General features: G+C 32.6%; 1 protein-coding gene across 3 annotated transcripts; it reads left to right on the forward strand.

Moving 5' to 3' along the window:
* Positions 1–487: 487 nt before the first annotated feature.
* On the forward strand, positions 488–25,483 carry LOC132755648 (14-3-3 protein epsilon-like). 3 transcript variants are annotated; one of them, XM_060746540.1, is made up of 5 exons: positions 488–672; positions 1,992–2,194; positions 2,785–2,891; positions 13,072–13,415; positions 14,580–16,474. In XM_060746540.1, exons 1-5 carry the CDS (start codon positions 600–602, stop codon positions 14,633–14,635), a joined length of 783 nt encoding a protein of 260 aa, XP_060602523.1. In that variant the 5' UTR covers positions 488–599; the 3' UTR covers positions 14,636–16,474. The 3 variants fall into 3 exon arrangements, with proteins under 3 accessions (XP_060602523.1, XP_060602524.1, XP_060602525.1); XM_060746541.1 differs by lacking the exons at positions 13,072–13,415; positions 14,580–16,474 and adding exons at positions 5,595–5,935; positions 6,782–9,682; XM_060746542.1 differs by lacking the exons at positions 13,072–13,415; positions 14,580–16,474 and adding exons at positions 22,494–22,831; positions 23,476–25,483 and having other exon boundaries at positions 489–672.

Here is a 25,483-nt window from a genome sequence, read left to right on the forward strand (position 1 = left end):
CATGCTCAATTAATAATAATTAGTATTTATCATAAATGTATATATAATAATAGGACTATCTATATTTAGAATAAACGACAATTTATTGATTAATTAATTTATTTAATTGCTTAAATATAGATTTCTATATGTGGTGAATAAAATTAATTGATTAATTGATTTTGTGCATTCGTTTTTCTTTCTTTCCTTTTCTTCATTTCTCAGATTCAATAATGAACTTTCCTTGGGTTTAACCTGACATGCAACTTTTAATACATGACCTCTGGTATGCGAGAAATGTTTAGACTTGCCTTTCAGTATTGACTTTATTCAAAGAAAGTGCAAAAATAACTAAAATATTGCAAATCATTTCAAATAAAAATGAAAAGACGCACTATTACTAAATGATAACGAGAAACTATTAGTCTAACGCTAATTCAGGATAAAACATTTCCCCAAAATAACCCAACACGATATGTGACCGGTGTACATATCGCGCATTGATTAGTTTCATGTTTATGCACCGGAACTACTTTCTGTCTTTGGCGGTAGTAGCCATTTTGTGGGCTCTAAAAAAATATCTGTATCCGTCTTAATCCAAGTCTTCTGACAAAATAAAAATGAGTAACCACGTCGACAGAGAAGACAGCGTTTACCAGGCTAAGCTAGCAGAACAAGCCGAAAGATACGATGGTAAGATTTTGGCATAAATAAGGCCTTTACTATTTTCAGGGATTGGCAGAAAATAGATATTATTTCAACTATGACATTAAAAGTAGGTGAATATTAGTGGCATAACAATAACAGTGATTCCTGTTTATTGTAACAATTGTAATGCAAGTAAATATTGTGGATATTTTGTTGTATACAAGAATGCGGAACTGTGTCCATGGATATTTGACAGGTGGACGCCATTTTGAATAATATTCTACCGTCAAAATGAATCATAATTACTTTGAACTTGAACTCTTTATGAAATCATCAGCATTTTTCTAAGAATACACTGAAATTAAATTCATTTTCTACACATATTTTCTTTTTTTTGCCCTTCAATGAGTGAAATTTCCAGATATTCTATCTTCTAACAATCCCAAATTTAAACTGATCCTGACATAGATGATGCATGCCCACACCCATCTGACTAGAAGACATCAAAATGAAATTACATGATTTAAAACGCTGGTAATTCCTACCAGAATATTGCTCATTTGTAAATTTTATATGTTGCTTACAACCACAGAGAATAGCCAACCTCACAGTATATAAACAAATTCACTGTACCCTGTCTTGTGAGTCTATTTCAATTCAATGTGTACCCTGACTTGAGTAAAAGCGCATGTTACTTTCGATCACTGTACCTAACTTGGGAGCCTATATATCTTAACGTGTACAGTGTTTATTCAAGGATTTGAAAAACAGGAGATTTTTATTGTAAAGTAAGAATTTATTACATTTGTTTTAACTTTATCTTTTCCCTTCTTTCTCTATGTAAAATTGTCCCTGCCTCTGGAAAAATAGGGGGGAATTCTCGAAAATATTGAGTAAAACCCCCACCCCCTCCTAAAATAAACACTGTTGTTGTACCTTATTTGCAGGAAGTAAACTTGTTTTTATACTGTGAACCACAGAGAACTGGAAATACCCTAGTCTCCATCTCTCTGGTAAAGGTCCCTCAATGAGGAACAGTCAACTGGTAAATTCTATGCTTAATCTCTGCCCTGCAAATGGGGCACACCTGCTTTACCCCATTTCTAACAATGTTTCCAGTCTTGTGAATTGTCTGTGGCCCTAATATATTTTTACTTTGTGTGCTGGAATGCTATATATAGCACCATTTCGATTTTGGGTAAGTGATAAATCAATGATATTAATTGATGATGGCTCAGTAAAACTAGAGGTAAAGGCTGAAATCCTATTCTTGTGTTGTATTTCTTTCAAGATATTTTTCCCAAAAGTGAATATCTGTAGACAATAAACTTGCTAATTAATGGTTTTGTTTTGTGTTTATTTAGAAATGGTAACCAGTATGAAAAATGTTGCCCAGTCAGAACAAGAACTTTCTGTAGAAGAGAGGAATTTGTTGTCAGTAGCATACAAAAATGTTATAGGAGCTAGACGTGCATCTTGGAGAATTCTTAGCAGTTTGGAACAAAAGGAAGAGGATAAAAAAGACACTAAAGGAAACGTACAACTTATTAAAGAATACAGAGAAACAGTAATGAATTATTTTATCTTTTATATCAGTCAAATTTTACTTGTACAAGCATAAATTAGAATATCATATTATATAGTCCGGTCCAAGGAACTAACTTGGTAGTATCAATGGTTAAATTCTTTTGTATAATTTGAATTCTTCCATGTGATGATACCGAGCTATTATTTTATCTATGCATTGCGTGTGCATGAAATTATGACCATGGATACATACAGTGTTCTTCCTAAAGGAATGAAGCTTTGAAAGCCCCACATTATGGCCCAGCATCTCAATTTTTGTTTGAAACATGAAAGTATTCACCTTAACATTATGATTAGCTACAAAACTGTTGATTCTAAAGTAGTCATTATAGTATTTAGGTTTGCCAAAATCACATAAACATAATCATATTATAATCGTAAAATATTATGCAGTTAACTGTTTATCTAGGAATTAATTTAAAAAAAAAAAATTACTAGGATTTTTTTTCTATACTTCTCTATTTTGAATCTTAAAATTGTAATCATATTTTGTAGTTCAAGTTTTTGTTTGTTTGTTGTTGTTGTTTTCTTTTGGTCAGTTTAAATTACTTTTGATATTCCATATTGCAGGTTGAGAAAGAGTTGAAGGATATCTGTAAAGATGTATTGGACATTCTCGAGAAATACTTAATACAATCCGCCACAACAGGAGAATCCAAAGTATTTTATTATAAAATGTAAGTTAACATTTGCACTAGACATAGAAGTTTACTGTCACAGTTACTGTTACCACTGTAGTACAATACCATCAGTTTGTTTTATTGGTTATCCCTAATTTATATATTTGTTTTTTCACAAATTAACCAGTATTGTAGATGGTGAATTTGTATATATGATAAGATGTTCCCTTACTTGAACTGCACATATGGTATTTGTATTCCAGTAGTTTGTTCATGCCTGTTGATGTGATCTTTTGAACTGGATGGGAACTGAAAAATAGGTGATTGCCTGTGATTTCAGATAAACTGTGTAAAAAAAAAGAGAGAATAATTTAAGTGATAGGTACTGTGTAGTCATTTTATATTATAGCTAGTACTTTGTATGCATTTTCTTTGAATTTAAGAGCACTTTTGTTGAAACTTTCCTTGGATACAGCTGGAAGTTTCTTTTAACAATCTGAATATAGATTAAATTGTAGTTAATTAAGTTCAAAAGTACTTTAAATGATCAAAGTAACAAACAATGAACTCTTGTCTATTGGACATACTTTTCATTTTACCCTTGTATGCACATTTTTGAATATTTCCTTAATGTATCATGATGTTTTCTCTAAACTGACAATTTGGTATCTTATTCTAAAATATTTCCCCGTGCAAATGTATTTAGCTATTTCAACAAGAACAATGGCCTTTTTTGATGTGGAGGTGGGAGGATGGGGTGATGGATGAGCTTCCATTATTAGGTTAAGGATGAAAAAGATCAAATTGAGAGATAATATACGCACATAGTTTAGGAGAATGATGAATAAGTTTAAAAATAATACACATGAAATTATTTCCATTTTAAGAAGCTTTATTGCACATTGCTTTGAACTTGCTAAACAGAAAGATCAACTTGTAATTTGTATAATTAATTAATGCAATGCAAATTTTATTGAGAAAGTGGAGGGTAGTTGAAATATGAAGTCTTGTAATTAGTGAACAATGTTTGCCATATACCATTTCTTGCATTAAATATTGCAGTGATTTATTTGCTACCCTCTGAATTTATTATACAAATTCAATGAATAAAACTTTTTCATAGCTTATATAAGAATAGTCCAGTTAATTAGTAGGGGGTAAAAACTTGCCAATTAACACATTGAACGCGGGTCACGGATACCGGTGTTTGCTCCTTGTTTTCGTTCAACAGTTTTCCTTGCGGAATTTAAAAAAACTTTTAAGACATGTTGCAGAAATTAATAAAAAATTATCAACCAAATGGGATAGCAATAGCCAAGATAAAAAATGAAGGAATGAAATTTCTTTCATTTTGTTAAAAAAGTGAATGAAAATACTGAATAGAAATGTTTCCATGAAGACTAAGTATATCAGTAATGACTGAATTCATCTTCATGAAAAGGTAATACTTTATTTAATTTTAATTTTTTTTCTTCATTGTGAGTTGATCTACCTATATGTTTGCTATCTATTTCATAGGTGAACGGAGGGGGTGGGCAAGGGGGGCAAGACTGGTTAATAATCTTCTCCAAATTTGCCAAATGATATTTGGAATTTTCTGTAAATGCATAGGAATAAGACTTTTTGATAGAAAACAACTGAAGTTTAGAGATCAAAAGCACAAATGATAAAACTAAAGAAAAGTAAAAATTAAGTCCTCTCCATTTGTCATGCAATTACAGATAACAGACTTGCATCTCCGTAGAAATCTATAAAAAAAAAAGCAGTTTTCACGACTGAGAGTTTCAAGGGTCATCAGTCATGGTTACCTTGGTCCAGTTATATCCTTCTGTGAAAAGAATTTTCATTGGTTAAACAGCTTTTATTTACTTGACATTTTGTGTCAGTGCCTTCCTAGAGTGATTATATCTCAAATTTATAAACAGTTTGTCAATGCGATATCTGGTCTAGTGATAACCCTTTGCATAACTTATGAATTTGGAACAGTCCATTCAAAGTTTCAGTGATTTTATTCTCAAAACACAAATGTTCAGTTTCTGCCAGTATAGAGTCTGGCCAGACTGCACAGATGTGTAGGCTGGCCTGGCTCTATACTGGTGGCAAAGGCACATCACTTGCCAAACCCAGCAGGGTAAAAGTTTTGAAAGATTGGTGCTTTTATAGCTTGTGTAAGCACCTTTCTTGTTGATGTAAATACCAATTTAAGAGACACTGTTAACACATTTCTAAGTTAAATGTTGGAGCGAGAGAGAAAAGTGGTTTAAAGGTAGAAATAAATTAAGTGAAATAAAATCTTGATGTGGTTATAAACACAAGTAAGAAATGATAATGCATACGCCGGTTCCGAGACACGCTTTCTTGGTGAAATATAGGCAATAGATACACGAACTGAGGCTCTTTTTCTGTTGATTTGGCAAAATATTGAAGATTGTAGACTTAAAGGTTGCCCCCCTTTGCTTAAAGTATGAATAGAGGGTTTTTTGTAGTCTGTTTTTGCACAGCAACAAGAAAATCTTCATGTTTTACCAAGATACTTGGGAGATTAAGCAATAAATCAATTTCAGTAAAGCAAGAATGTTGCCAGATGACAGTTAATGTTATGTTGGTGAAATAAGGAAAAATAAATTTTTATATTGAATCATAGAGAATGTTATGTAACCAAAAGATTAAATATTTCACAAAACCTGTATATTGTTTTGGTGTGCTATACATGTATTTCTCTACTTGGCAGAGATTTGATTTGCAGTGCTTTTATTTTAGGCAAGGTGATTACCACAGATACAAGGCTGAATTTGCCACTGGCGAGGAAAGAAAGCAAGCTGCTGAGGATGCCCTAAAGGCATACAGATTAGCAAGCAAGGAAGCCACCGAAGGTCTAGATGCCACTCACCCTATAAGATTAGGTCTAGCTCTCAATTTCTCTGTGTTCTATTATGAGATATTGAATTCCCCAGACAGAGCATGTCGATTGGCAAAAGAAGCATTTGATGATGCAATAGCTAAATTAGATGAACTAGCTGAAGAAAGTTATAAAGATTCAACACTTATCATGCAACTGTTGAGAGATAACTTAACTCTTTGGACTTCAGATATGGCTGATGGTGAGTTCAAAAAGTTTAAAATGGATCTTATGGCAATATATTGCATGTTTAAAAAAATTTGTATCAAATATAATTTAGGTATGTTGGACGATTATGAATTTAAAAATGATGTTTCATTCCTAAAATGAAGGGTGTTTTTTTGGAAAAAGAACAAGAAGCTTTCTTGGGCATCTGTGGCCGAGTGGTTAAGGTTGTTCACTTCAAACCACCGCCTCTCACCGCTGTATGTTAAGAGCCGGACTAGCATCTTTGGATTCTTTGATACGAGGCTTTACAGCTAGCTTACTGAACATCGGTGGTTCTACCCAGGTGCCCGTTTTTGCCTGAAATAATGTAACGAGGGCACCTGAGGTCTTCCTCCCCCAGTTAAGCTGGAAAGTCGCCATATTACCTTTACCATGCCGATTCCATGCTAAACCTAATAAGAAGCTGGTAGGTTAGTTATACATGGTAATGAGTCCTTAGTGGCCCGAAAAAGTTGCAATTCCGATCCTTTAGCAACCATAACAGCTGATGTAGTCTCAGAGCTATTTCTCTCACCACAGATGCAGATTTATGTGGGATTAGTAGCCTGTGACATGTGGGAAAAATAGCAGGTACTGGTCATTTATACAGGACTGTCTGTAAGATAGAATGACCACTATGACACGGCCAAAAATAAGATAGAATGACCACTATGATACGGCCAAAAAGACTTAATAACAGCATTATACACCAAACAAATGGCATTTTAACCATTTTCCTTTGAAAATACATTTTGATAACAATACCAACTTTATAACTGAATGATATAGAATTCGTAATGAAGGTATGATACTTAAGTAGATCATTTATTTTTAATTTCAGATGAACAAAAAGAAGAAGTACAAGACATAGAGGGAGAGGATGCCTCCTAATGAACTATTGTCATATATCAAATGTAATATCCACCCTGAAAATGAACATAGAAGGAGCAGAGACTTTATTCAATAATGATATTTTAATGTAAACTTATTACTGTGTAAAGAGAGTATTTGATCACTAATTTATTTATATAACTTTACAAAATATTGATCTAGTGACAGTAAAATGGGATATGGCTTTGTATTATCATTGACTTGTAGGATTTGTGTTGTATATCCGATTTTGATGTTTGTGATGTTTTTCTGAACTATATTCATATTTTAAAATTATTAACAAATGGATATATGTTTTTTTTTAAAGAGTATTTTCTTGTATTTGTAAGAATGACTGGATTTTGATTGTTAAGTTTTAGGTATTACTGTAATCTGTGTTTTTAACACTATTTGATATGTGAAAATTTCCAACCATGATTTTTCAGAAATTGGTACTTATATCGAAATCAGATAATAATGGAATATGTTATTTGTTAGAACCCAATAGGTTTAGAAGATAAAGTTTTAATTATTGGATTGATGTACCCCTCAGTATATATGTAAAGCTGTTGAAGCAGTTTCATTTCCAAGTTTTTCATCTATTGACTTGCTCAAAGCAAAAGCACCTACATTTTTGATAGCTTAAGTGGTAATTTAACATTAAAATGCAAATAAAGTCTTGCGTCAGACGTCTATTTGAACCCAAAATCATAAGTGTTCTTGTTAGCAAACGGCTTAACATAATTGTAAAATAGAAAACTTCATCCATTCACCATAACGTCAATACCCATTATATAAAAATTACTATGACCCATCAATTTATCATATTTTTGTTTTTAATTGTAAATTTAACAGTATAAATAATGATGGAATTTCTAATTCCTCCCATTGACACTGTTTCTGTTTGGCTAGAATACTGGGATATCAACAACTGCTTTTGAAATTATGTTGATTTTGATTATCCAGTTTGTTAATATAAAATTATACCCAACCAAATACACCGTTAAAGGAAAATGTGTCTGTTTTGAATACATCAAAATGAATCGTATTAAAAATAAGAAGCATTGTTTTAGGAAATTTTTTTTTGATTTTTTAACAAATATTTAAGTCCTCCTTAAATTTGTTTCATACAAGAAAAATAAAGGAACATTTGACTATTACTCTACTAAGGATCTTGGACTGGTTGATTTAAGGGTTGCGGAATCAGATTGAAATGGCAGCATGACCGAGTGGTTGGTCAGTCTGACTAGTAATCTTAATTGCTTACCGCGTGGGTGCAAACCTTGTCTGGGGCAAGTCGATGTTTCTTTGAGCAAAAAAAACTTAGAAATTATTGCTTAGTACTGGTTGATTCCAGGTGTTTCAATAAGCTGCTTCCAACCCAATCAAACTAAAATAAATTTGTATAAACTAATACGCAAGTGAGCTGCCACTGGTACGTCATCATAGAATGACAGAGGTAAACCTTTACTAAAAATAGGTATTACAAAAACTGGCCAGAGTGACTTAAAGTTTGTAACGATACTATTGATTGGTTAATGTTTATAGATTTGTTTATAATGTTAGGCCTGATATTCCTTAATTAGTTTATAATGAAAAAAAAAGACTAGGGCGGGAAATTCCCTTACTCAAATTTAAACTGCCTTTGAATGATGTTCATATTGGATAATAATGTGCTTCTGTTTTTATTTTATTTTCTCATGTGATAAATTTATATATATATATGTAGTAGTGTTGGATTTTTACTGTAGAATAGTGCTTTATTAAATATTTCACTTTATATGGACATAATGTTATTTATAGGTCTGCTTAAAAGAAAGTTTATATGCTTTACAAGTCTTTTTTAATTTTTTTTAGAACAAAAAAAGGTTTTTGTTGATATAAAGGGATAAAATTGTGATTTTTTTTTTTTCGACAGCCACCATCATTGTATTTTTTATTTATCAATATAATGAATTTTAATATTTGAAGTTTATTAATGAAAAACATTTGAATGATGTAGATCAATAAACTAGACTTACTGTCAATGACACACAGTCCATTTCATGACATTTGTTTGTTTTTCATTAAATAGAAATCTTATTTTACAATGCATGTCATTGGATTATTCGTCAGAAGTGTGTCTGTAACAAGAATGAAATGTTCTTGGATAAAATGTATGAGATAATTGTTTTTTGTTTTTTTTTGTAAGGATAAAGGAAAAGGATATTCTTAATAAGCTGTCTGTCGCTAATTCTCCTTTTGTTCTTATACACCTGTGTTCTTTTTTTTACCTTTTTCAAAACTGAACAAATTTAGCAGTTTGTACACTAAAATGCATGGTTGAAGATTTTCTAGGAATATCTTAAGATTTTTAACCTTTAGCCTACTGGCAGCAACACATTCTACCTGTGTAACCAGTACAGACCATGAGCATGCACTGTTTGATATTCAATTAGTATACATATTTTGATATTTTCCCTTTAAAAATGATGAATGGTTTTGTCCAGATTGAAAGATGGAATGCTTTATAGAGATGGTTGCTTTTGGAGGTTAAAGAAAGACACAAGTTTCATTTCATCCTTATTCTTTAAGGATATGTCCTGCTTTGAATCTGGAACAGTCCATGCAAAGGGATTTCATCATGAAAGGGAAAAAAAAAACCAGAGCTACCAACAGTAAAAAGCCTGTTCAGCAGCCTGGTAAATGTTCATCACTTTTGGCTCCAGTAGGTTAAAGGTTACAAATACATGCTAGTAATTGATATGAAATTTGATTGTAGTAAGAATACATATTGTAACTTTTCTATCTTTTCTTTCTCACTAAGGTGTCTCGTTTATGTATTAACCATCATAATTTGGCTTTTGACAAAAATAAAATTTGTACAATGGAATCAATAGACTTCATGACTTTGTTTATACATGTATGTAGTTTAGTTATAAATTTAGCTGTGATCAAGTAGTGAAGGTCACTGATTCAGAAACATTTACCCATCATTTCTGTAGGTTAAAATTTAGCTGGAGGGCTGTGATTTCTTTAATATGAAGAAGACACTCGGCTATTTTAGACGGTCAATGGCTTGACTTAAGTGACCCTCTGTACACTGTTTCATTCGTATTTTATTATTTTGATACTTTGAATACTGATTCAAAGAACCAACAATGTGGTGATATTTTAGTTATCCATATCTTTGAGGATAATGGGAGAAAAAAACTGTATTTTTTTTTTGTTTCTTTATTTTACAATTTTGTTAAAAATGTCATAGCAAATTGTTGTAAGATAAAAAGAGTTAATGAAGAAATTGAAATGTAGATGAGGAAAATAAATCTACAGTTCCTTAAGTACATGCTGACATGCGAGTAGTACAAATATAATTTGGGAGGGGGGATAAAAGGGTAATCAATAATGCCTTCAGCCAAGTTTTGGCAGAGAACATGCTCCTGGCTAAGAATTTTATATGCATGACCCGATTAATTCAAACTACTGTGTGGCTTACCCTACAGTAATACATGTAGGGGATGCATTTATCTTTAATGAAAACGTTAGCACATTTTATGCACTGGAAGAAATAGACAGAATTTTTGGTGATAAAGAGAGGATAACATACACTGACAGTAAGTAAATATGAACAAATCTCATTATTATTGTTGCCATTTAAGTAATATTCAGGGCAGTCATATATATATTAAGAGACCGTAATTTTGTTTGGATAATTGATTTTTTTATGTTTACTTGTGTAATGTTACGCTGTTTACAATACGGTTTTGCATGATATCCACAGATCACAAAGTTGTCTATAAAACCAAAGGTTCCTGCTACCTTAACTAAATGGCCGTATAAAATAACAGTTTTAGGCTCCTCTTAAATTTTTTTGTGGGGTGGGAATTTTCTATAAATTCCAGAGAAAATACAGTCTAGAAATTCTTATTAGATTTTAGCATATTTAAAAATACACAAAAAGTAATCCTGAATGTTTAAATTCCATAAATTGTGATGTAACAAAGTTTGATGAAAAGTGATAAGAATTATGGTGATAGTTGATAGAAAGAATAATTTTGATAATATATAGTGGACAAGAATAATGGAGGGATTTGTTAAGATTTTTTTTTGAGCAGTATAATTATGTTCTCTGTTAAAATTTGGAGGAAGACAGATTTTGCCCTTTAACTACCTGAACTTGACAAGAATTGTTCATACGTTCCTTGTATTTGAATGTAACTGAAAGTGAACGAGTTGAAAGTGGTTGTGAACGACAGGGGTTAAATAAGGTTAGCTATTTCAAAGGACTAAATTAATATTTATCTTCCATATTGTCGCGGTATTACCTACGTCAGAAACACTTTCTTGATAAGGTAATATTTTAATGTATAGGACAAACGATCTGAAACAAATTTTACGTTTTAGTAGTTCTTTGAATCAGATAGTTTCAAATTGAACCATAAACCAATCTTTGAAGGAGTAATAATTCAATGATAATGTTATAACAATGATCTTGGAAAAGTGTAAGGTCCTTATGCATAAATGAATTCCGAGTATGGCTAAACATAATGCCTTTGCACTTGCAGAGATACATTAATCTTTAAAGTGACTTACGACAAGTGTCACCAGTAGATAATCTTAGAACAGAGTGGTTTTTGATCAGTTTGTGCTAATGCAGTTAGCAAATCAAATGCTTTTCATCTTCTAAATCTGTTTTAAAAGGATCTAAAACTTAGCTGTCTGAATATTTTTAATGGACTTGTCTAGCTTCCAATTTTTGGAACTGTTCATTATCAATTTTAGTGATAGAGATGAAAAAATTAATTTGCATTGCCAATAGTAGAGAGCCTTGCTGTATAAATGTGTTGATTGGCATGGCTCTATACTGGTGGCTTAGGAGAAGTCGAGGAGAACCACTTTGGGTTTCATCACCATAAGGGTTAAGCTTAGAAGATATTAGTTTAATTCTAAGAAAATAAAAGTATGAAAGTTTGAATCTCAAACTAGAGCTACTGTATGTTTGATACTTGTGTAAGTGTATTTTTAGAATGTTAGTGAAGAAGTGAGCACTTTTCATGCTCTTTCACTTTTTTTTATCATTTTGAAATTCTTCTCTTCGAGTTCCCTTAAGTTGATGCACAATAAGATTACCGGTATTAAGAAATTACAGCTGTAAAAGATATATTTCAATGAGATTTTTTTTCTTTTTGATTGTAAAACATGGGTAATGTTTCTTCCTATTTTCAGCTGAATTTTTATTACACCTAGCTATTAGATGTACCCCAAACCCTCTTTTTAACTGTTTTATCCTGCTGAAACATACAGTGTTCTTTTTTTATTTTTAACGCATTTTAAGTAGATTTTAAGAGCCATAAATTTCCTTAATTGTAATCTGTGGAAAGCATGCAAAAATGAGTGTGAACAGCAAAACATTCATAGTAAATAAATCGGTACTGATATGGTATAAAATTTATGAACGAGCTATCTTTACGACTGTTGATTTAAATATTAAAGCAGCATGCATCCAGATCGGCAAACAATATTTAAAGGAATAGATTTAATAATTTAAAGAAGGGTATTTTATGCCTGTGCACAATGACACCTTGAATATTACAAAATTTGATAGATTTGACTGTTTTATCACAATATTTCTACTGTTAAAATGGCTATAAGGGCTGCATCTGCATATTTTGACTGATTAGAGGAAATTTTTGTAGACTGGAAGTGCCTGCAGCCTGTACATAGCTTGTACATTTACCTAGAATAATTTTCAGATTTTCATTAAATATTGCACAAATCTCTGGAGGTGTGCTGCTTTAATGTTTGCAATAAATGACACCTAAAAGAATGAAATAGTGATGATTGATTCAAGTGGTTTAGCTTGTAAATTTTAAAATTTTGTAGTAATTTTCAATTTGCCCACTTGGCTACATAGAGAAAGCATCTGATATGTATTCGGGTGGCTGGTTAGATCTCTGTTATAATTTCTCCATGACAGTTAATAAATTATGGACATTGATGATAATGGCCATTTGTCGCTGGCCACTGATACAGAAATTATGTCAGATTAATTAGTAGTTGGTCACTTGAAGAGAAATTAGTAATTTCTGGTTAGTTATCCAGGAAAGCTGAGATATGACCAAAAAATGTGTTAAAACCAGAATTAAAACCCGTGCTGAGAAAAATTATAATGTAGTAATTTTGAAAATTGATTTAGTTGTGAATGAAATGTCTAAAGTATTATTTTAAAATGACTTTTCCTCCTGCAAACTGCAACCAGTATTGTTTTATTCTCTATTACAGGAAAGGTGACTACTTCAGATATCAAGCCGAGTTTACAACTGGAAACGAAAGAAAAGAAGCTGCAGAGAATGCACTTGTGGCGTACAAAAGAGCCAGTGACCTCGCAACAGAAGAGTTATTACCAACACATCCGATCCGCCTGGGCCTCGCTCTAAATTTTTCCGTATTCTATTACGAGATATTGAATTCCCCAGACAGAGCCTGTAAATTGGCAAAGACGGTGTTCGATGAAGCAATAGCTCAGTTAGATAGCCTTTCTGAAGAGAGTTACAAGGATTCAACACTGATTATGCAACTGTTGAGAGATAACTTGACTCTCTGGACTTCAGATTTGCAACAAGAAGGTAAACATTTAAAAAAGAAATTTTACTTAGATACCAAAATGGGCTTTTGTATAAATATAAATGTGTACCTGAAGGATGGTTTTATGTTATGTTCCTAGTTGTCCGACTGTCCATTAGTTTACACAACATGCAGAACCCACATTTCAGATGCCCATTTCAAGATCAAGGTCACAGCCTCAAATTCAAATGTTTGAGCTAGCAATCGTTGTGTCCACATCTTTTGAGGCAATCTGTTGAATCTATGGTAAAGCTAGCCAGCCATGTTTTCTGGTCAAGGTATGACAATTGTATCATTGATACATCAGATCTGCTTAGGACTGCCCAATGTCAAGTTCAGAGATTTAAAGGTAAAAGGTAAAAGCCAAAAATTTTGTGACTGCTCAGTGCTTGAGACATATTTCTCTCAAGTCCTTGAGACAATTCATTATTCTTAGGTCAAACAAATGTTTCATCAAATTGTTTAGAACCCACAATTGAGACACTTTGATTAAGTTTGAAGTTACAGTTTAAGATTTTAGGGTAGCTTATGATTTTAAAGTTTTTAAATTTTATTTAAAGTTTTCAATGGGCCCAGGGTTTAATTTAAGCAACAAAAAAAAATTCCTTTTTTTTAAAACCCCTTTCCCCTTAAAAAAAATACAAGGTTTTTTCCCCAAAAAATTTTTTTTTTTTTCCCAAAATAAAGGGGAAAAAATTGAAGAGTAACTAAAGAAAATTTGGTTCCCATTTAAAAATTAAGGGGTTAGAGTATTTTTAGAAAATAGGGGTAAAAAAATAAGTAAACAAACCAGACAAAAAATTTTTAAAAAATTTATTTAACGCTATTTTTAAAGAAAAAAGGGGGGGGGGGTTTTATGGGGGGTTTTTTCATTTTTGGGTACGTTACTTCTGCCTTGTCTAATGAATAACATTATTAAGGTCTGCACAGTTTGCTTTTCAAGTAGAAGGGGAAGAAAAAACTTGATGTAAATTCAATTTTTGGGGAAAACTGCATGATTTTTAAGAGTTTGTCTTTGGGAAACAGACCTATAACGGCCATTGCTTTAGAAGGGAAAAAAAGCCCAGATCTTTTAATATAGACTGAAAGATGGACAAGTCTATTTAAGATATTTATCATGGTTAGAGGTAACTTATAGATCTATATCTTTCTTTCCTTTCTTTCAGAAGGTGGTGATGATGGTGAGCAGCCTCAGGACGTCGAGGGTGAAGATGCGTCGTAATTTATCATCATTGATCAACTGTTATATCTACAAAGAAATCAACCTTGAGGATTCTTGGCCGTGATGATTCTTTTTAAGTCTATTTTAACGAGAAATTAGTTTCAATGTGAATTAGATCAAACTTTTCTTTTCATTTTTTCAAATGTTAAATTTTTTAAAAAATACAAACGGAACTTTTTGCTTTTTCTCCTGACAGACTTATTCTTTTTCTTGATCAACATTGGATATGGCTACCGCGTGATAGTGTTTGATTTGTAGTAATTGTGGTGTTCTTATGATCTGATGAAATAAATGTATGTGATGATTTTGTAAGTTATATATATATATATACATATTAATTTATATTTTGACATAAAACCAGACTTACCGTTCCAAAATAATTTTTTTACGTATCATACAATATATCTTTTTTTGAGAAATGGTTATAGTGACTTAATTATTTCACATGCTTGTATTTAATCAACATGTAATCATTTGCACTGTTGGCAGTGTTAACAAATAAGTTATTGGACTGATTATTTTGTACAAATGCATGGTTCGGGCAAGATGCGGCTCTGTTTCCATAAGGAACTCAGCCTTACTTCCAATGAACTTTTGATCTGGTACCTTCTGGTTATTTTGGTAATATTACTGAAAATTAGTGGTCTACACAGGGTTTTCATTTTTAGAAGATTGGCGATCCATATCATATGTTGAAATGCTGTTGAAGTCAAGTATATATTTTCAGCTTGTAGATTAAAATATTATCCCCCTTGACCATTGGTCAAATCAGTTGTATTCATTGGCACATCTGTTGCCTCAGATAAAAATGAAAACCCTGTCTATATTTGGTGTTGTCACCTAGATTAAGGCATTGTCATTATCTGTAGATGAAAACAGCTCGCATGTTTTATTAAGAATAATCTCCCTTGGAATAACTGTTAAGATTAAAAAAATTTGTCCTCAAATCAGAGAAAAGATTTCCAATGTTTTCAATGATAAATATGAATCAATATCTGTGCTAGAAAATGAGTAAAAGAAAAATCCTTGTTCGTAAGGTCTTGAAGATAGTTACATTTACATATCATTTCAAAAGAAAAAAATACTTAACATTTCTATAAAGTCGAGGTATATCTTCATCGGAACAGATTTCAGTCTCACAATTATGTACACTGCAAATTTGTTTAATAATATTTTGGTGTTTTATACACTTACAAAAAGGAACCATAGACTCCACAATATGAGTGACAAGCACTTCTAATGAAAAACCATTATTTTAGATTAAATCGCTGTGTTTTATATTTCATGTATGTGTCCGTTTATAGTAATTGACCAGCAATGAAGATTATATGTCTACTTGTCATTTTCCAAATATGTAGACTATTGATAATAATAGAAAAAGTAAATGAGCCGCGTCACGACAAAACCAACATAATGGGTTTGCGACCAGCATGGATCCATGCTGTTCGCTAACCAACTCTATAACAAGTAGAGAAACTGATAACGACAGTATGGATCCTGATCAGACTGCGTGGATGTGCAGGCTGGTCTGGATCCATGCTGGTCGTACACCCATTATGTTGGTTTTGTCATGACACGGCTCAAATGGCATTGACATAGAGCAGCTTGTTTCACAGACCAAAACGAACATTCGTTATGTAAGGGTTCTTAGTCAGCACTCTCTTCTGTTTTCCAATGAGAGAATTAATAGTTTAATATTGGAGTAGCTATTCTTTGAAGGAGTTGTTCTGAACTGTTTTTTAAGTATTTTCTGTTGTTTAGTTTTCAATCACTATTAATATTTGCATATTGTGTGAAAATCAAATATTGTATGAATAAACAGGACTAAAAAAAACGTAACATGTTGTTGATATTTATAGTTGAATTCATATTTTATGCATATCTGTAAAAGATAGTTTCAATTCAAGCCTCCCCCCCCCCTTTCTTCTTTTTCTTTTGTTGTTACATATCAATGAATGGACTTCCACTGCTTTTGAAAACAGTGGCTGTTCCTTGAAAATTGTAAAATTTCTAGTCTTGTCAATGTCGAATGATCATGGCTCTCTAGTTAGCCTTTTTCTTGCATGGTTACAGTAGAAACTGTACCCAAGACCAAAATTAAGACCATCTGGCTTTGGAGATCAATTAACAGAATTTTCTGTTCTTTATTTTATTGGTCACATGAATTGAAAAGCTAATCCACTATATATTTGACTAAGCTGGATACATTAATTTTATTAATTTTCCAGTAGTGATTAAGGTAAAAAACAAAAAAAAACCCAATTCACCATGTCAGTAGGATCAAGGTAAAAACATTGTATTGTAGAGAATTAAAACAAGTCTGGTATTGCAGTTTTCTTGGTCAGTTGCATAGACCAAAGGAAAATCTTGGTATTCACTTGCACCGAGTCTGTAATAGATACAGTCTTCTCATGAGTAGGCCATTATGGCCCTTTAGTAATACGTTTTCATTGATTTTGTCATTTCTAAAACACTTAATTTGGTTTGGATGAAAATTCATAATATTGATTGCATTAAGATTTTTTATGCCCCCCAAAATTGGAAGGCATATATAGGTTTTGTAGTGTCTGTCCTTGTACTTTTGTATAAATATGTAGAACATTGAGGCAATGTGTCATGTGCAACATTTAGGTTTGAAGCTCATTTGAAGCACTCTTTTATATAGTAACCATGCCTTTGATGCAAGTCAAGTTTATGTTTCCTGATAATTGGTCCTGCTTGAGGGGCATTTGTCTGTTTCCAACGATAGATTTTGTTTAGTATAGTACCTGATGTCCTCCTATAAAATCACAACAACACGAGTTGATTTAGTTTCATATTCAAAATACATGGACTGTTTTATTGATGATCAGCGGTAACAGAATATTGATTGATGATCCAATCTATGATCGTATGTTATTTTGGAGACGGGTTTCCGGAATCTTAGCATCAGAAAGACAATGATAACATCTATTCTTGTGCTAGAATAAAGCAATAAGTCATCATGTATTTCCTACAATTTAAAGACATTAACATTCTGGTGAAACATTCTGGTGTGTGTGGTTTTTTCCAGTTATTTGAAAGGGATTTTACACCATAAAACAGTTTATTAGTTATTTGTAATGAAATGAAAACATCTCTGGAATTGATCAATGATAAAAATGGATTGGTTATGGAAGCCTCACTGATTGCTAAAATAAATATAACAATAATAATGTAGGACTAATGTTGATGCAGCAGTAAAATCTGTGTACAGTCTTGTTGGTTCATCACATCAGCAACATTGTTACCCAAGCCTTCACCCCAAGGGAATAACAGCAGCTTTTAGACTATCAAACTGCGGATATGGGCTTGCTCTGCAGTCCAGGAATTTAGGGGGTCAGAAAACCACAAGATAGAGGTTGGCAATATCTTCTAGTCTTGTCATGGTTTTACAACCCTAACTTTGAAAGTGAAAAGTAAAATTATAATAATTACTTTAAACAGTTACTTTTTATCTTGACTTTTTATACGCCCGTTTGAAAAACGGGACGTATTATGGGAACGCCCCTGGCGGGCGGGCGGACGGGCGGGCGGCGTCCAATTTTGTCCGGAGCATATCTCCTGCATGTATGGAGGGATTTTAATGAAACTTCATATAAATGTTCACCACTATGAGGAGCAGTGTCGCGCACATGAACCAGGTCTCTAGGTCAAAGGTCAAGGTCACACTTAGAGCTCATTGAAAAATGCTTGTCCGGAGCAAAACTTCCACATGTATAGAGGGATTTCAATATTACTTGGCACAAATGTTCACCATTGTGAGGTGGAGTGTCGCGTGCAAGATTCAGGTCCTTGCGGCCAAGGTCAAGGTCACACATAGAGGTCAAAGTTCAGATAAAAATATGAAGATGTGTATATGGACCATTTAGTCATCATTTATTGAGGGATTGTAACACAAATGGTCATTATCAAGACTATGGCTGTGATACATATAATTTAGGTCAATATATACAAGGTCAAGGTCACTAAAGATGATGAAATATCCAGATTTTGTAAATAGAATTTAATCAAAGGGAGACAACAAAGTTATTACTTTGTTCATAAATGACTTACACAATTACTCCCCTTGATCTATTTTCACTTTCATTTCTAAAAATAGAATTTAATCAAAGGGCATGAAATAATCCTCTTTCTTGGACTTGAGTATGTTCTAAAGAATGTAACATTTATTTACACATGTTTCATTCATTGGTCAAGATTCTTAACTGTGATAACTATGGTGTTCTGTAGACTTGGTATTTGTTCATAAAGATCATACAGTAATTACCTTATCAAATGTAAATACTTTCTCATAGAAATTTAATTATATTTTAATTTTCAAGTAAATATCAGTTCAGCTCATTCAAAGATTAAGAATTGTAATAAAATGTATTTCCCTAGAATAAAATCTTAAATCAGAATTTTTTAGTTATTAAATTACATGTACTTTTTATACGCCCGTTTAAAAAAAGATAAAAATATGAAGATGTGTATAGGGACGATTTAATCATCATTTATTGAGGGATTGTAATACAGATGGTCATTAAAATGACTACGGATGTGACACATGTACTTTAGGTCAATATATGCAAGGTCAAGGTCACTAAAGATGGTGAAATATCCAGATTTTGTCTGGAGCATATCTCCTACATGTATGGAAGAATTTTTATAATACTTTATGGAAATGTTCACCACCATGATATGTGTTGCTCCATGCATGATCCAGGTCTCCAGGTCAAAGGTGAAGGTCACACTTAGAGCTCATAGAAAAACACTTGTCTGGAGCAAAACTTCTACATTCATAGGGGGTTTTCAATATAATTTGGCACAAATGTTCATCATTGTGAGTGCCGTGCATAAAATTCAGGTCCCTGCGACCAAGGTCAAGGTCACACATTCTGTGCATATCTTCCCTATTGATTTGTTTTAAGGTTCATTTAACAACACAGTGCCAAGAATAAAAACTTGCTTGCTAGATAACACTTATCCATAATGCCCCCATCTCCATCTAAAGCTTTTTCGTAAACGGGCGTATTTTGTGACTATGGCACCCTTGTTTTTTTTGAAAAAAAAAAGTAGAGGTATTGTTATAGTCTGGTGCTGTCAGCAAACTTGTACCTTGATCATAACGTTTTAAGTTCTTGGTGTATTGTGGTCATACTTGGCCACAACAAACCCTTTGGACAAGAACTTTCAGTCGATCAGACTAACCTAGACCTTCATCCATAAATGACCTTGACCTTCAAGGTCAAATGTCCAAATTTTGCTTGTTCTTGCTATTATTTGCCATAACTTTGTTATTTTTTAATGGATTGTCTTCAAACTTGAACATAATAATCATCAAGGAAAATCAGACAGACCTTGACCTTCACTCATAAATGACCTTGACTTTGAAGGCCTAATTATTGAAATTTTCATTTTTTGGGCTGAAAGTGGCTGTAACTTTGCTATTATTAAATGGATTGTTTTCATATTATAACAGAACATTCTTAAGGATAAGAAATTCATGTATATCAAAGTTGTATTGATAAACAGATTTCTACAAAATCTAAATGCAGGTAATTATGAATAATAGTTCCCACACCTGGATCACATTATTGTCCCCCGCCTTTTCGAAGAAAAAAGGGGGATATAGAAATAGGCTCCGTCCGTCTGTCCGTCCGTCTGTCCGTCCGTCACACTTTCGTGTCCGGTCCATAACTTTGTCATTTATGAAAGGAATTTGAAATAACTTGGCACAAATGTTTATTATAATAAGACGATGTGTCATGCGCAACAACCAGACCCCTACCTCCAGGGTCAAGGTCACACTTGCTCATTCAAGGTCAAAATTGCCTATTTGAGGGTATATGTCGTGTCCGGTCCATAACTTTCTTATCTATGAAGGGATTTTGTAAATACTTGCCATAATTGTTAACAATAATCAGACGATGTGTCATGCGCAAAAACCAGTCACCTACCTTTAAGGTCAAGGTCACACTTGGAGGTCAAATATTAACATAGTCTGTTACAGGGTATATTTCGTGTCCGGTCCATAACTTTCTTATCTATGAAGGGATTTTGTAAATACTTGCCATAATTGTTCACAATTATCAGACGATGTGTCATGTGGAAAAAGCAGTCACCTACCTTCAAGGTCAAGGTCACACTTGGAGGTCAAATATTAACATAGTCTGTTACAGGGTATATTTCGTGTCCGGTCCATAACTTTCTTATCTATGAAGGGATTTTGTAAATACTTGCCATAATTGTTCACAATTATCAGACAATGTGTCATGCGGAAAAAGCAGTCACCTACCTTCAAGGTCAAGGTCACACTTGGAGGTCAAATATTAACATAGTCTGTTACAGGGTATATTTCGTGTCCGGTCCATAACTTTCTTATCTATGAAGGGTTTTTGTAAATACTTGCCATAATTGTTCATAATAATCAGACGATGTGTCATGCTCAAAAACCAGTTGCCTACCTTCAACGTCAAGGTCACACTTGGAGGTCAAATATTAACATAGTCTGTTACAGGGTATATTTCGTGTCCGGTCCTTAACTTTGTCATTTATCAAAGGAATTTGAGATAACTAGGCACAAATGTTTGTTATAATAAGACGATGTGTCATGCGCAACAACCAGACCCGTACCTTCAGGGTCAAGGTCGTACTTGTTCATTCAAGGTCAACATTGTCTATTTGAGGGTATATGTCGTGTCCAGTCCATAACTTTCTTATCTATGAAGGACTTTTGTAAATACTTGCCATAATTGTTAACAATAATCAGATGATGTGTCATGCGCAAAAACCGGTCACCTACCTCCAAGGTCAAGGTCACACTTGGAGGTCAAATACTTACATAGTCTGTTACAGGGTATATTTTGTGTCAGGTCTATAATTTTTTCATAGATCAAAGGATTGTGAAAATACTTCGCACAAATAGTCACTATAATAAGAGGATGTGTCATGTGCAACACCTGCATCCCTACCTCCTAGGTCAAGGTCACACTTAGAGGTCAAAAATTAACATAGTCTGTTATAGGGTATATTTTGTGTTGAATCTAGAACTTCTTCATAGTTCAAGGGATTTTGAAATAACTTGGCACAAATAGTCACAATAATAAGACGTTATGTCATGCACAACACCTGCTCCCCTACCTCCAAGGTCAAGTTCACACTTAGAGGTCAAAGCTTAACATGATAGATTTTTAAATTCCGTGTTTCATTTTATTTTTTTAACAAATTTATTGTGACATTTGCAGATCTAGTATTGATCATAATTTTGGACTGAATGTCCTGAGATCCATACCTCAATCTTTTGAAATAGCACAATTTTATGCTTCATATAAAACTCCCGGGGCGGGGGACGTTGGTAACTCTGTTACAAATTCTTGTTTTCTTAAAGGAAATTGACTGACAAAAAAAAAATCACCTTGTCAGAACTTTTTGAGGCCACAATCATAATATAATTATGGTTTGTAGCATTGTCAAGTGGTCTTGTTCAAAAGAATTGCTTATTGTCTAGCTTTTGAATATTGACTTACTTTTAAATATTTAATGAACATACATTATATGTAATTATGATAATGAATATGAGTGACCTATTTTAAAAAAAATCTTCAAATTAGGAAAACTTACTCACTTTAGCGGTACATGAATGAGACCAAATGACTTCTGCATTGAAGTAACATACCTTTTCTGCAATGGTTCTCAGGTGTGCAATCAAGGGCCGTTATGGCTTCTGCCGGTATTGTCCTTATTTTCGATAATTGTTATTGAACGTCAGGTTCTATATTCAAGTTTATAGAACAGATTACATCATTGATCTACCTACCATCTTTGTTCTACACTATCAGCATCTTGTATATTTCAGGAAAGGTGATTACTGTAGATACAAGTCGGAGTTCGCCACTGGTGATGAGAGGAAAAAATCTGCTGAGGAAGCTCTGGTGGCATACAAAGCGGCAAGTGAGACGTCTTTATCGGACCTACCACCAACACATCCTATCCGATTAGGTCTTGCCCTAAATTATTCGGTGTTTTATTATGAAATACTGAATTCCCCCGAGAGAGCATGCAGATTGGCCAAGGCAGCATTTGACGATGCTATAGCCGAGCTCGACACCCTGAATGAGGAGAGTTATAAAGATTCCACCCTTATTATGCAGCTGTTGAGGGATAACTTAACTCTTTGGACCTCTGATATAGGTGGTAAGTGCAATTCTGCAGCATCATTTCGAAAGTTTTATTACAAAGAAATTTCTTCCTGAACTGAGTAAATGGGTAAAAAAAAAAATTCAGATTAATGTAAAAAAACATTGATGAGACATACATGTATTTTATCAAACGCACGTTTTTAACTGCTTTCAGTTTGAATTTCAAAACACTAATTTGAGGAATACTTACAATTTTTGAAAGATAAATGGTCTGTCTTTGATATTAAATTTTGCTTCTATTATATGTTTCTTTTGACCGGAATATTAATTTGGACCAGTAGGGTTTTGCAATATCTACTAGAACAAACCATTGAAAGTTAAATGTATAATAAAGAATATTGACTAATATTATTATTTTGTATTCTATGGAGAATAAATTAAATGTTCTAATTGAAACTCTGGTCATTTTATTTTAAAACCTGGATGATGTTACAAAGCTTGCAGAGAATGACAAAGAAACATACTAACAACTACAAACACTGTAACAGAACTTGTTAAAACGCTCACTTAATCCATGATTTTTATGATTATCTTTTTGTTTGTTTAAAAAGTGAAAAACACTTGCTTAAAAAAAAAATCCTTGATTTTTGCGAACAGTTTTTTGGTTTGTTTAAAAAGGTGAAAAACTTCTCGTTTCAGATCAAAAGGAAGAAGAAGTACAAGACATAGAGGGAGAGGATGCCTCCTAATGAACTATTGTCATATATCAAATGTAATATCCACCCTGAAAATTAACATAGAAGGAGCAGAGACTTTATTTTCTTTTCTTGTGACATTTCGTTTTAGAACAAAAGTGTTATTGGTATATTACTTTTGTGAATTACTAATTTTAGGAAATTATAAATGTAGGTTACTGAATAAAGCAGTACTTTGCTGGTTTTTCAAAAGGATATTTGTTAAGAATTTTTTTTAAGTAGATAGCATTAAAAGGTTAGTGTTTCTGGCAAGAACAACAATTTTTACATGCAAGAAACTCTTTATTATTTTATAGCTATATGATGAACAAGAATGCCTTTAAGAAGGTCTTTAGAAAAAATAATATTGATATCTCAATTGAGTCATGTAAATGGACCAAATTAGTGAAAGGGTATTGTGAAATAACCACACTTAAAGCCATGATGTAGAATTTAATGAAAGAATGATTTTGTATTTTTTTAGAATAATGTTTTGGATATTCATTTGTTGGCAAGTTATTTGATGATAAAAACATATTTTACCCTAAATGTTTGGATACAAATGGTACATTGTCTGATGCTTGTTAACTTTTGAAATTAATGTGTACCATTTTTTTAGGGAAGTCTAAAAATTGTTTTGAATGAATTAATTTTGTTTCACATATATCTTTTTTGAAGAGAGAGTACTGTTTAAATGAATGTGACTTGTCCAAGGTGGACAAGATTTTTAACCATACATCAGCATATTTTGGTATTTATCTAAATTAATATTTTGCTGCATTCATGCATTATCTTACATTAATTTTTCTCCCCTCTTCTTTTAACAGGACTGATATGGTGAACAAACTCAAATCTTTGTGTTCGAAAGTTTTCCAATTTAAAAAATCCACAATATGGCTATTATTGTTGCAAATCATTTTTTTCCTGCCTATTTTTATAATTGAAAAATATCCAGATATAGTGAATCTTGACTCGTTTCCAAAAATAATGAGAGTAGGGTAACGCTGCTATACGTCTTGTGACACAAAATGTTCAAGTGATGATCATGCTTCTTTTTTTTTCAATATGTTAAAACATGTACCTGTAGTATCATATGTTTGAATGTTTGTGAAATGTTTGCAAGGTTTATGTTTGAATGCAAGTGGTGAGACATAATGAACATGTATTTTCATATAACCGCTACATTACTTTCTCTTTTGAACTTTTTCTACCCCTTTCTCCCCCCTTCCCAAGTTTTTACAGATAATAAGTTATAAAGATATTATACTTTGATGAATTAGTAACTTAAAGAAGGTTTTAGTTTCTATACATAATGTTATTTTTGTGAAACAGATTACAAATTCGCTTTCAGTGAAACATACAAGATTTTATATTGACATCTATGCCTAATGCTTTAATGCCTTTTATTATTTGAATAAGTTATCATTCCAATTTTATCAAATGTTTACATCAAGTTTGTAGCTGTTCTCTAAGATCAATCCAGAATATGGTTTGGTCTTGTTGAAAACATAAGGTATACATTGGACCAACTTGTATTAATATTAATAAATACCTTGTACAGTCAAACCACTAAATTTTGTATTCTTCAGTTAAACATATACACATTCAATTATTTATAAGGAAAGCATTATTCTGTGGTACGTGTGTTTTTCGAGATGACTTGAGATTTATTGTCCAATTTGCTTCGGTTCGTTTGTAACTTGTTTGTTTTGTACACTTCTTTTCATGAGACAGTTGTATTAACATTTGAATTTTTGTAGGGGAGGGAAGTGTGAAGTGAGAGGATGGATGATGTATCTGTGGTTTTATTGTGACACACACGTAGTTTGTAGTGTTAACCTGGGACACATTATGATTATTATATATTGTAACAGTATCTGTCTATATTTCTTTACACTTATTTGAGAGTCTCGTAAATGTCATTTCCAAACATAATTCGGCTTTTAACAAATAAAAACTCGTTCTACAGAATA

Source organism: Ruditapes philippinarum, unplaced genomic scaffold, assembly GCF_026571515.1.
Source record: "Ruditapes philippinarum isolate M1 unplaced genomic scaffold, ASM2657151v2 ctg2343_1_1_1_1, whole genome shotgun sequence".
NCBI lineage: Eukaryota > Metazoa > Mollusca > Bivalvia > Venerida > Veneridae > Ruditapes > Ruditapes philippinarum.